General features: G+C 32.5%; 1 protein-coding gene across 7 annotated transcripts in view; it reads right to left on the reverse strand.

The window, feature by feature from the left end:
- Glg1 (Golgi apparatus protein 1) overlaps window positions 1-12,102 on the reverse strand; it is a 39,985-nt gene that overhangs the window by 23,988 nt on the left and 3,895 nt on the right. For all 7 annotated transcript variants that reach the window (XR_013879867.1, XR_013879866.1, XR_013879865.1 and 4 more), the window contains exons 7-20: window positions 11,615-11,697; window positions 11,344-11,406; window positions 11,187-11,273; window positions 10,673-10,731; window positions 9,082-9,219; window positions 6,520-6,576; window positions 5,950-6,038; window positions 5,285-5,370; window positions 4,742-4,804; window positions 4,425-4,499; window positions 3,546-3,623; window positions 2,762-2,808; window positions 1,434-1,499; window positions 739-843 (exon numbers count right to left, since the gene is read on the reverse strand). Coding sequence is in view for 1 of the 7 variants with exons in the window: in XM_080161621.1 (XP_080017747.1) it covers window positions 739-843; window positions 1,434-1,499; window positions 2,762-2,808; window positions 3,546-3,623; window positions 4,425-4,499; window positions 4,742-4,804; window positions 5,285-5,370; window positions 5,950-6,038; window positions 6,520-6,576; window positions 9,082-9,219; window positions 10,673-10,731; window positions 11,187-11,273; window positions 11,344-11,406; window positions 11,615-11,697 (1,096 nt within the window). In the remaining 6 variants the exon portion in view is untranslated. The remainder of the gene's footprint in view (window positions 1-738; window positions 844-1,433; window positions 1,500-2,761; window positions 2,809-3,545; window positions 3,624-4,424; window positions 4,500-4,741; window positions 4,805-5,284; window positions 5,371-5,949; window positions 6,039-6,519; window positions 6,577-9,081; window positions 9,220-10,672; window positions 10,732-11,186; window positions 11,274-11,343; window positions 11,407-11,614; window positions 11,698-12,102) is intronic.

Raw genomic sequence — 12,102 nt, forward strand, 5'->3', positions numbered from 1 at the left:
TGACAGCTGTTAATGATGCAGCTGAACGTAATATCAGATTTGTGCAGGATTTCTGCAACAGCTATAAATCAGAGGCTCAGCTCAAAACAGACTTCAACCTCTCTGACATAGAAGCCCTGGCTAAAGATTGAGAATATAAATTAGATTTAACAGCAAATATAAATTAATTTATGTATATAATGCGATTAAATCGTTATTTTTTTACTCAATAGTACTAAAAAAAATCACGCAAACTTTATATTTTTTTGCATTTTTAAAAAAAATTATGGAGAGCTGAAATAATAAAAATAAAAAATATTTTTTATCAAAAGCACGTTTGTTTAAGCACGGGAAAATGCTATGTAGAAAATAATTTTATACAAAACATGTATTTTCTTGCCAGCCTATTGTGTAGTAGAAAAATGTTATGCATAAGTCCGAACACGAGCGGATTGAATCAGGCTTAAATAAAAAAAAGAAGCTTGATTTTGGGCCAGTCAATAAGGCCTTTGAAAAAACCGGGTTTTAAGGCATAATTTGTTGAAATAATCATTTTTAAATATTTGAAACATAAATGTACCAGAACAGTTATGCCAAATGTATATAGCATTTTATAGAACTGTTTTATGTTCTATGCATAATCAAGTTTAAAAAAGACATTTCATTTGAAACACCTGTACATGCAAACTCATTTCAATTTGCTGTTAAATAATCTGTTAAGTAGGTATAAGAAAATCAAAGTACAAACAAAAAGCTTACTCAGGTTGAAATGTTGAAGTTTTATGCCAGTTTTTACCAGCCCCGCACAGCTGGGAAGCATCTTTGGCACACTCGTGGTACAGCTTCTTATCTACTATCACTTCCCTGAAGCAGAAGAATGAAACATTAAATGTCGTCTTTGATTATTATAATAATCTAAGTTTTACAACAACGGAATATATTTATGAAGAGTCAAGACCCTTAGCTTTAGCGTTTTTCCTTTATACAGAAAGAAATAAGACAATGCACGATAATTACTGTATATACCCACTTTCGTTATACAATATCATCCCTTCTGTAGATTTTTATTATTGGTGAAAAAGTACCAACAGTTTTTAATTAAGCCAACGAATCAGAGTATTTAGTAAACTTAGTGGACCAGCATAATTTTTGCATATACATTTCGATTATAAGGGAAGTTGGAGGGTTTGTGGTCAAGACTTGGTTTTAAGGGAAAGTATGTAAAGAATAGTAATTTAACGCATCGTATCATAACCAGCTTTCCACGGATATAAAATGTACAATAATAAGATTAAAATCGGGGCTAAAAAAGTGGTTTTAATCTTATGATTGTACATTTTTATAATCGTAGAAAACTAGATATAATACGATGCTATACATAATCTTTCAGTATGGGTGTGAACCGGTTCTAATCCACCGGATATTAATCATTAGCATTACTGGAAATAAGTTACCTGGCCATAAAGTAATGAATTTGCATCAGTACTTGTCTGCATTCTCCTGTCATTGCCTCACTCTCACTAGAATTTAAACAACAACGATCACGAACAATAGTGGAAAACAGGAATAAGGTATAGCCAACAGTCTTTTTTTTTTGGGGGGGGGGGGGCATATAAAAAGTGTTGCTCCTAAACAACAGCTGAAAATCTCATTTAGGTTTCGTGATTTTCCCACCCAAATTAATTTCGTTTTTGGTACAAGCTCAGTAGCAAAGCTGTTTGAAATTATATGCTAAACGTAAACATAAATAGATAGAGAAAAAGAAAACTGGATAAAGAAATAGAGGGAATGAGATTGACAAGCACAAAGAATTTTTTTTACAACAACCGTTATTTGCTCATCAAATGTGGGTTTGTAACAATAAATCCATTGAAATGAAACTACATATAAGATAAGGGAAAAGTAGGTTGCGGGTAAAATCCGTAAAGGTTGTGAGTTTTAAGTTAAAAACAGTAGTAGAACGATAAAAATTTATGTTAACTTTAAAAAAAAATATTGTTGTCTAATGTCTATAGTTCTTTTCAATAAGAAATACACATATTTAGTGAATATTATCGTTCTACTACTATTTTTAAGCCTTAAAACACACACTCTTACGGATTTTACCCGTAACCTACTTTTGCCTCTTTCACCAGAGCTGGATCTTTAAATCATTTTAGTGGTGAGCCAGATCGGGGTGAGCCGAATTTCAGCCAATCACAGCGCGGCATTTCATAAAATGCTGTGCTCTCATTGGTGGAAAGTTGGCTTACCCCGATCTGGCTCACCACTAAAATGATTTAAAGATCCAGCTCAGTTAAATAGCAATTACTTTAGATATTTGCCTTAATTTCTTTATAATTAAAGATTAAAGCTAAGGGAAGTAGAGACAAGTTAATTATCTGCACTTCTAATATAATTATCGGCCAGGCTAGCATTACAGACAGACATACATAAGGACAGACAGATCCACCCCCTCTACTTTATATCATTATCTCTTCTTGCTAGCGGCTACGCCCTTTGAGGCCTCTAGGGGCAGGTAAAATGTTTTGCTAGACGGTGTTCATTTTATTTTGTTTTTGCGATTTCTCTTGGGAAGGTGGTGGTATCATCTCACAAAAAAGTTATAAACCTTCAAGGACCTATGAGAAGCTACCCTGTAAAGGAGAACCATATCGATTCAGTGGTTAACGAGATCCTTCGGTGCAGACAGACATCCTGTTCCTTTATTATAAGGATTTACAATTAGTGATACAATTCTGGAGTATTTAATATGTTTTTGAGATTTTAGTTTAATTTATACCTGGATAAATTTTCCATTAGACAATCCATCACTCTATCCTTGTGATTCTGTTGTAATAATAAATATTGTTATTATTGTCTTGCAAAGGGGGGGAGGGGACATTTGGCTCTTTATTACAATAGACCCAATAGCTTTATTTTTATTGGGGATGCACATCAATTTATCGACCATTGTCTTATCCCTTTAGATCCCTGAATGTCATGTTTTACCCTAGTACATTCTTCTCATTTATATCAGATTGCCATTAATTAGAGTGTCTTAATATGGAATACCAGCCAAACTCTAGGCCAGGTCTTACCAATCTAATTGGCCAAAGGATTCTCACCTCCAATCTTCGTGTACATCTGAATCCTAACTTCAGAGATTTTGGGCTACATACAGGAATAGGTAAAACCAACAAGCGAAAAAAATCTGAAATAATATTTGGGGGGCAAATGGAGAGGTCGTCAATTTTACGATGTGTTGCCCCTTAACGACAGCTGAAAAACACGTAAAGGTTTCGTGATTTTTTTCCGAATTAATTTCATTGTTGGTATAAGCTGGGTTACATACATACATACATCATCCGGTAAAAGAATCTAGGCAATGGTGTTCAGTGTGGTCAAAAAAACAGCAAAGAGTCTACGAAGCTTATTATTAATTATCCTTTATACACGAATTTATGACAATATTCTTTCTATTTTTACTCATTGACATACTGCTAATGCTGCGATACCTTTGGACAAGAGTTTTCTTGTTAAGTCAATACTTCCTTGCTAGAGAAATTATTTCCAATATTTATTTCCTTTGGATCACAAACAGAAAATACCACTTCAGCACAGGCATCCTCCAGAGCTGGATCTGCCCTCCAGTCAAGATCATCCTGCAGATACAAAGTTACAAATAGTATTTTAGTGTTCTGTTGACTATCAGGAAGGGAGGGGATATTGGACTGTTTATTACACTAGTCTCCAAAGTATCATAATAACATTTTCTTATTTGTTAGCTTAACAACTTTGTGAAATTTTGATTGGCTGGTTTAGTAAGTTGATTGTCCAAACGTTCCTTCCACTAATTATAATCTACAGAAGGGGTAATTTTGTGTATCATACTAGGGGATATACATTAATTTATTGTCCATTATTTAATTCAGCGTTTCGAAGCCGGAGCCGGGAGCAGCAACATTTTTGGTGGAGCCGGAGCCGTATTTTTCGTTAAAAACGGCTCCGGCTCCAGATTAGCTAAAAATGATTTTTTAAGTAATATTATAATTTGGCAACGGTCTATTTCCATATAATAAACTGAAAACTATTGTTACTTAACAAATAGACACACATCCTTCTACTTATATATAGCTTTAATCAAATGAGAGCAAAATATTTTATATTATTTTAAAAAATTCAATAATGAACAAAAATTGATATATTAATTTTAAGGTAGGAGCCTGAGCCGTATTTTCAGATACGGCTCCGCGGAGCCGGAGCCGCATCAAAATTAAACGGCTCCGACACGCTGATTTAATTCATTCTAATAAAAAAACCTATCAGTAACGCGATGGGAAAATTCAAACAAAAAAGTCTTTGTGATACTATACGTAGATTCGAACCAAATACATTCCACAAAAATATAAAATACACTTAAACAGATTTTCTGATTGATTATAAGTTTGTGTAATTTTTTTTACCTCTGTTTCTCTAATAAAATCTTCTAACGCTTTCTGACAATTTTCTTCCAGCTTTAAATCATGGTTCAGTGTCACCTAAAACGGTAAAAATATAGATTCATTATTGTCAACATTCGAAAAACAAAAACAAAGGTACCTAACTAACTAATAATAACAAAATCGGAATTTTCGGCATGTCAAATTATAAAATAAACTCAAAACATTACATGAGTAATTTCCTGATTTTTAGTAAAGCATCAACTCTATATAACTTGCTGTCTAAAGTCTTGGCCAGTGTTTATTTTTTTTTTACAAGAGCAATACTTTGTTATACTTACATTCATGAGGCAATGTAGTTTGTGTGCGTTGTCTTGTTGTTGACAATGGGTGTTCAAATCAGTCTGGTTTCAGGTTAATATAATATTTTATAGGCTACTAAGGGCATAAAAAATAATAGTCAAAAAATAATAAATCTTCAGTGCCATCTATTATATTATGATTACCCCTAATAAAAACTTTAAATTATAAAATTACTTTTTAAAACCACTAGGTGCCTAAATAAAAACCCTTTTTAACTTTATATTTTGAAAACTTAGTTTACTAGTTATGTAAACAAGTTTCTTAGTATGGCTTTGAAACAAATTAATATCTGGTGTATTAGAACCGGTTCTTAGGCATACTGAAAAACTATGTATAGCATTGTATTATATCCAGTTTTCTACGAATATAAAAATGTACAATTATAAAATTAAAACCAATTTTTTTTCCCTGAGAGGCCAAAAGCAAGGGCTAAAAATTGTACTTTTTTATATCCTCCGAAAGCTGTCTACAATACGAAGAAATAAATAACTATTACTATTCATATATATTATATTTATTTCCTGGCAGTATTTGATAATTTCTGGTGAAATGGACAAATCCTGCAGCAATTGATGCTTATGCTCATCCAGAGATGCCATACATTCACCTAGAAATTCAGGAATTTAATGGATAAGACAATGGACTATAAATTGATGTATTTACCTAGTGATGATAAACAAATATACCCCTTCTGTAGATTAAATCTTTTGGTTAAAATTTTTTGAACCAACCAATCAAGATTAAGCAAATGTATCAAAAGCTTTTGGGCCAAACCAATGAATAAGATAATATGGTTATCAAACTTAAGATGTTTTTACCTGTTACATGAACACATAAAAAAATATGCCACATATGCTATTTGAGCACCATTAAAAGATTTTGTCCTCAAGGCAAATACTGATGTGTGACAACGGTCATCTATGACGAGGTTTTACCTGCTATTTGAGCACCATTAAAGATGGCATCCACAAGACATACAATAATTTGGGACACCTGTCTGTCATACATTATGATGTTTATACCTGCTATTTGAGCACCATTAAAGATAACATCTTCAAGACATATAATAATGTGGGACACCTGTCATACATTGTGAATTTATCTGCTATTTGAGCACAATAAAAGATGGCATCCACAAGACTTACAATAATTTTGGAACACCTGTCATACATTATGATGTTTTTACCTGCTATTTGAGCACCATTAAAGATGGCATCTTCAAGACAAACAATAATGTGGGACAGCTGCAAAACATCGTCCGCTGATTTTGACTCACTGTATGTTGCCAAATATCAATATTGTAAACATTAGTTGATGTTTAATTTAGTTTTGGAACTTAAAATAATGTAGATATTAGAAAGCTTTTCTTTTTAAGTCGTATTAAAGTAGGTAATTTGACATATATTCTTCATCAAATTAGGGTTGGGCCGTATATCCGGCTGGATAACCGGATACCTATTGAATTATCAAAAAAAAGTTTTTTTCATAAAATCGTTTTTTATTATATAAAAAAAAGGTTAAACTTATAAATTAAGTAACTATTAAGTTGAATCCTACTCTTAAGCAATAATCGAATAAACCATTACTACGATAATATTAATGAAGTGTTACTTATTTCTATAGAGTACCAAGAATTAAAAAATAATGCTTGCGACTGTTTCTTAACAGGGATTTTTGTATTATAATATAAGAGATTATAATGCTGGATATCCGGCCGCGCGGATATAAAAATAAGGCAAAATAATTGATATTTTTCCTGCATTTATGCTTCTTGATATCAGCATCACATTTAGCAGCAAGACTCACAGACACTCTGAAAATTAAAAAAAAACAAAATTAATTTGAAAGTCAAAAAACTCCCTTAAAAAACTCCCCTTCCAATTCCTTTAAAACAAAATTGAAAATAGAACGGGGTAGTTTTTTTTCCACAAGGCACAGTGGGCCAGAAGGTGTCAAAATACATAAATTGGGGGGGGGGGGGGTATTTGGTTTCTTGGTATTTATATTTTTTTCGGTTGGACAAACGAATATTACCACTTGTAAAGCTTTATATTAAAAACCCGTCGTATTAGCGTAAATGATAGCGTGCCTGATTGCTGTCAGGGAGGTGTCGTGTTTAATTCTTGTTACACCATGTTATACTAATGACGTTTAAAATTTTTCCTTCTGCTGCTATGTCTGATACATGACACTAATAGTGAGAGTAGAGCGAATGCCTTGGCCCATAAATAGGCGCAACTTAGTTCAATTCATAGTTGGAACTTTCAGACAAAGTTGGTGCATTCATACTAGGTATAGTTTGAATGGGTTGCCGTTTGTTGGGCATCATTACTTAAACGTTTTTTAAGCAAACACAGGGGAGAAGGGACATATAAATAATAAATTACACTGGTACCCAAAGTTTTATAACCCAGTGATATTATTTGTTAGCTTAAAAACATTCATTGAATTTTGTTGCTTGGTCCAAAAATTTTTATCAATAATGTTATTCAACCTGGGTAAATTTGTCAGGGATCTTAATGGATAAGACAAACAAGATTAACATTTCTGTAGATTAAAATTATTAGTTGAATGATTTAGAAGCTTTTATAGAACCCAAATTAAATAAAGGTACCCAATGTTTTTAATCCAGCGAATAAATAAGCATAAGTTTAAAACTTTTTGTATTTGTGTATTTAACATTCCTATTCCCCCCCCCCCCTTCCCTCCGAACTTTGTTAATTTATTATCGTTATCAATATACCATCCATTGTCCTATCCCCTATGATCCCTGGATAAAATAAATAAATAATATAAGTTGTGGATATATTTATATTGATTAATATGGATTTTGTCACCCTTGGTATTAATATTGCTCAGTCCAGTTTTTTCAAACTGGGTATTTCCCCCCTCCCCAGTTAAAAATATTTGCATGCCCTTAATAAAAACATATATCTTTATAAAGTAAAAACGCATTGAATACTAAGATTCTTAGATTGTACCCTACTGTTAGAATTATTATGAAAAGTTTGAAATCGATAGGACAATTATAACTTGTCTAAATTATTAAAAAGAGCTATACGTTTTGAACGGACAAACGGATAGAACGACCGGAATTATAGAAAAGCTTAGCCTTTAACAATTGTTGCTTATGCATAGCTATACTACTATTCAGAGATCAAAAAGGATAAGACAATGGCCAATAATTTGATGTACATCCCCAATGATGATACACAAAATTACCCCTTCTGTAGATTACAATTGTTGGTTGAAACGTTTGGACACTCAACTTTCAGAACAAAACAATCAAAATTTAATAATAAGTCCCCAAAGTTGTCAAGTCAACGAATAAAAAAAAGTTATTATAAGACTTTGGGGACTAAAGTAATAAACAGCCCAATGTCCCCTCCCTCCCAAACTACTACACTGCTTTTCTAGAGAGAGATAGAGGGGACAATGTGTTTATTACACAAGTCCCCAAAGTTTTATAAAAAAGTTTTCCTTATTCCTTGGCTTTTCAACATTAGGGGGCTTCAGTTAATTTTGATTAGTTGTTTCATTAGGTTGAGTGTTCAAACGTTTTAACCAATAATATTGAAATGAAGTTCTGTAGGTAAAAAGAAATCCGCGAAAAATACACCAAAACCACATGAAGGAGTGGTCAAAGGTTAATTGTACATTAGAGCAAAGTTGCTTAAAATTTAAAAATATGAAATTGTTCTTTTTGTGTTGAAACTGTAAAATGAAGTTTAGCAGTAATTTTTTTAAAAAATCCGCGAAAAATACACCTAAACCAGATGAAGGAGGGGTTAGAGGTGAATTGTAAATAAGAGCAAAGTTGTTTAAAATTTAATAATAGGAGATTGTTCTTTTGGTGTTGAAACTGTAAAATAAAGTTTAGTAGTAATTTTTAAAAAAAATCCGCGAAAAATACACCAAAACCACATGAAGGAGTGGTCAGAGGTTAATTGTACATAAAAGCAAAGTTGCTTAAAATTTAAAAATATGAAATAGTTCTTTAGGTGTTGAAACTGTAAAATGAAGTTTAGTAGTAATTGAAAAAAAAATCCGCGAAAATTCCCCCAAAACTGATTATACACAAATAAGCAAACTTTTAGTTTTTGCATAGATAGACATTTCATGTTTTACATTTTTTTCTCTAAAACCAATAGTTTTTGAGTTAATGAATTTTGAACCGTTTTAGGCAATTCTGGCCCACTGTGCAAGGGTTTGATTACAGGTATAGAAAAAAATGTATTCCAAAATTATGGGGAGGGGTTTAGTTCTCGACAGGAACTTTGTGGGGAAGCACCAACAAAATTTCGGATAGGTAACTTACTTGTAATCCAAGCTGGTCAACCTCTGTCTTCTTGTAATATGTTTGCTACACTTCTCTGACATGCCGGGGCTCAGCTTATTATTCATCAAACAGTCATACACTAAGCCCTGTTGATTAGGGGCCAGGCCCGAACAAAATCTAAAATATTATCATATCAGGAATCTTCGAGCATAAGACTATGGACATTGAATTGATGTACATCCACAACAATGATGAGAAACAAAATTACCATACTTGTAGATGAAAATTATTTGTAGAAAAGGTTGAATACTGCTGGTTTGTACCATCCAAACAATATATAAATAAGTCAAGAATTTTTTTAAGTCAGCAAATGAGAAGACGAGTTCATAAAACTTTGGGGTCCAGAATAATTAACTTGTCCCCTCTCTCCATAATATCATCATTAATTGTATGCTGAATACAAATATAACCCATTATTTGCATAGGTAGGTATTCAATTTCATGTTTCAAATATAAATTAAAAACAAAAGTGTAATATGCAAACTGGCTCATTGTCGGATAGGTGGTACGTTCGAATCTCAGCCCAATAAATTCCTATTGATGCTATGTCAGGTGCGCGAAATTAAGGGGGGGGGGGGGTTCTGACACTTTTGCGTAAACAAGGCTTTGTCTTTGGACTGAGAGGATAGGTTATTAGGGATAAAATCATTCTTATATGATGAATTTCCCCCAGATTTAAGATTTTTTGGATAGGCCTCCAGGTTCCGGAGCTCCAGGCCTCCAGGTTATCTCTCTACAGGTAAAAATGTAAAAAAAAACCTTATTTTTAAGAGTTAGATGTCAGCTTATGAGACAAAATATGTAATTTTTTTTCAAATATGTGAATAACAATCAAAAAGAAGTATATTTTGTTTTATAAGTTAACTTCTAACTCTTCAAAAATTATCTTATTTTTTATTTTTACCTGTACAGAGACCACCTGGAGGCCTGGAGCTCCGGAACCTGGAGGCCTATCCAAAAAATCTTAAATCTGGCGGAAATTCATCATATAAGAATGATTTTATCCCTAATAAACTATCCTCTCAGTCCAAAGACAAAGCCTATAATCACTGTTTACGCAAAAGTATCAGAACTCCTTAATGGCCCTTAATGGCCACGTGACCATGCAATTCATTAGCAAGATTTGGTTCAGTCAGAGAACAACAAAATTTGAACAAACATTGTAGATATTCCGTCGATCCTTTAAATGTTATCCAGGTAAGCAAAAAAATGTCAAAAATGTTTAGACTTTTACACTCTTCATATATCATGTAAGTTACAACAACTCATGCATTTTAAATCCTCAGCCTCTATTCTTAAAAAGAAAATTATTTTGATAGGTATAAAAGTTATTTCTCGCATCGTATTATGAACAGATTTCCGCGGATATAAAATGTACAATTACAAGATTAAAACTAGTTTTTTAGCCCCGAGATGCCGAAACTTATGCAGATTATACATTTTCATAAACGTAGAAAACTGGACATAATACGATGCTAGGCATGCATAGTTTTTTTTTCGTATGGATGAGAACCAGTTCTAATCCACCAGACATTAATCGGTTTCGAATGAATTCGAGGAAAAATCTTACTTGTTAATTTCTTCTTGGCAAGAATCAAACAGGGGAACGTCATAATCTATTCGCTCGCCCTAAATAACAAAACACAAAATAAATAATATTGGAATGTACAAGTTAACAGGGATCCTAATTGGATAAGACAATGGCCGATAAATTGATGTACGTCCCCAATGATGATACACAAAATTAACCCTTCTGTTGATCAAAATAATGGTTGAAACGATTATACTGAACATAATGAAACAACATAGGTATAAAAATTCAATCAAAGTCCCCAAAGTTGTTAACCTAACAAAAAAAAGCCGTGTATATAAAACTTTGGGGACTTATTTATCAAACAGCCTATTGTCTCCCCTCTCTCTCATGAAAAAAGTGAATAGAAATATAAAGTCGGATATGGTAATTTTTGAAGAAAAAAATATAAGGCGAAGGGACAAAAAAAGTCATTGAGAAAAAAGGGGCAAAAATAAGAACAAGTTACAAGGGTGATGTGTAAGGAAACTAGATTTGCCAACAAATAATTGACCTGTAATTCTGCCAGTTGGAAAATTTCGTTTTTGCAAGATGTCTCCAGCTCCTCAACTCTTTCCTCCAGACAGGCCATTGTTAAGCCCTAAACATATTTATTTCAATTTATTTTACAATTTATTTCTTACTTTTTTAGTGTGCTACATGCTACATACCTGTGAATGAGGTTGATTCTGTAGTGAACCTGTCCGACCACATTGAAACTTTTTCACATCTTCCTGTAAAATAAGAAGATTTAGAGCATAATATAAGAAGATTTAGAGCATAATTCAAGAAGAAACAAGATAATTCAATTAAACTCAGTTTAACAAAAAAGGAAATGCTCTAGTATGAGTAGCTTTGCTCATAAAAAATAAACTGACCAAGCTAATTTTGCTTGATTCACTTCACTAATAGGTGTGTATTGACCTATAAATATTTATTTACCTTGCAAGCATGGGTAAAGTTTCCAACTAGGCGGAAGTCACTAAATATTAATGACTCGATTCTATCCAAGAATAATCTGCAACCTAATCAAAAATAAATTTCCAATTCAATGTAAATAGTCAGAGATGGTGTTTTGAAACAAAAAAAAGTCGTCTGCGTTTAAATCAATCAATCAAAATCTTCATAAAGGAGCTGAACGAGATTTGTAAAGACGACTTTTTTTTTAAAACCCCAACTTAAGTTAATAGTATTGTTCAATGAATGTTATATTAAAAGTTCATCTACTTAACAAGTATTGATATTAAAAAAATATTTGTAAAAAAAAGTTGGACATTAAGGAGTTAGGTAATGAGCCTTTAACCAGGAATAAGGTAGCCTACAAACGAAATAAATCTTAAATAATATTTGGGGAGCAGATTAAAAAAAGTCTTAAATTCTACTATTTTTTGCCCCAACGACAGCTGAATATCAGGTTTAGGTTTCGTAAT

The sequence above is a fragment of the Acartia tonsa genome, chromosome 5, assembly GCF_053477335.1.
Source record: "Acartia tonsa isolate MP-2025a chromosome 5, ASM5347733v1, whole genome shotgun sequence".
Lineage (NCBI taxonomy): Eukaryota > Metazoa > Arthropoda > Copepoda > Calanoida > Acartiidae > Acartia > Acartia tonsa.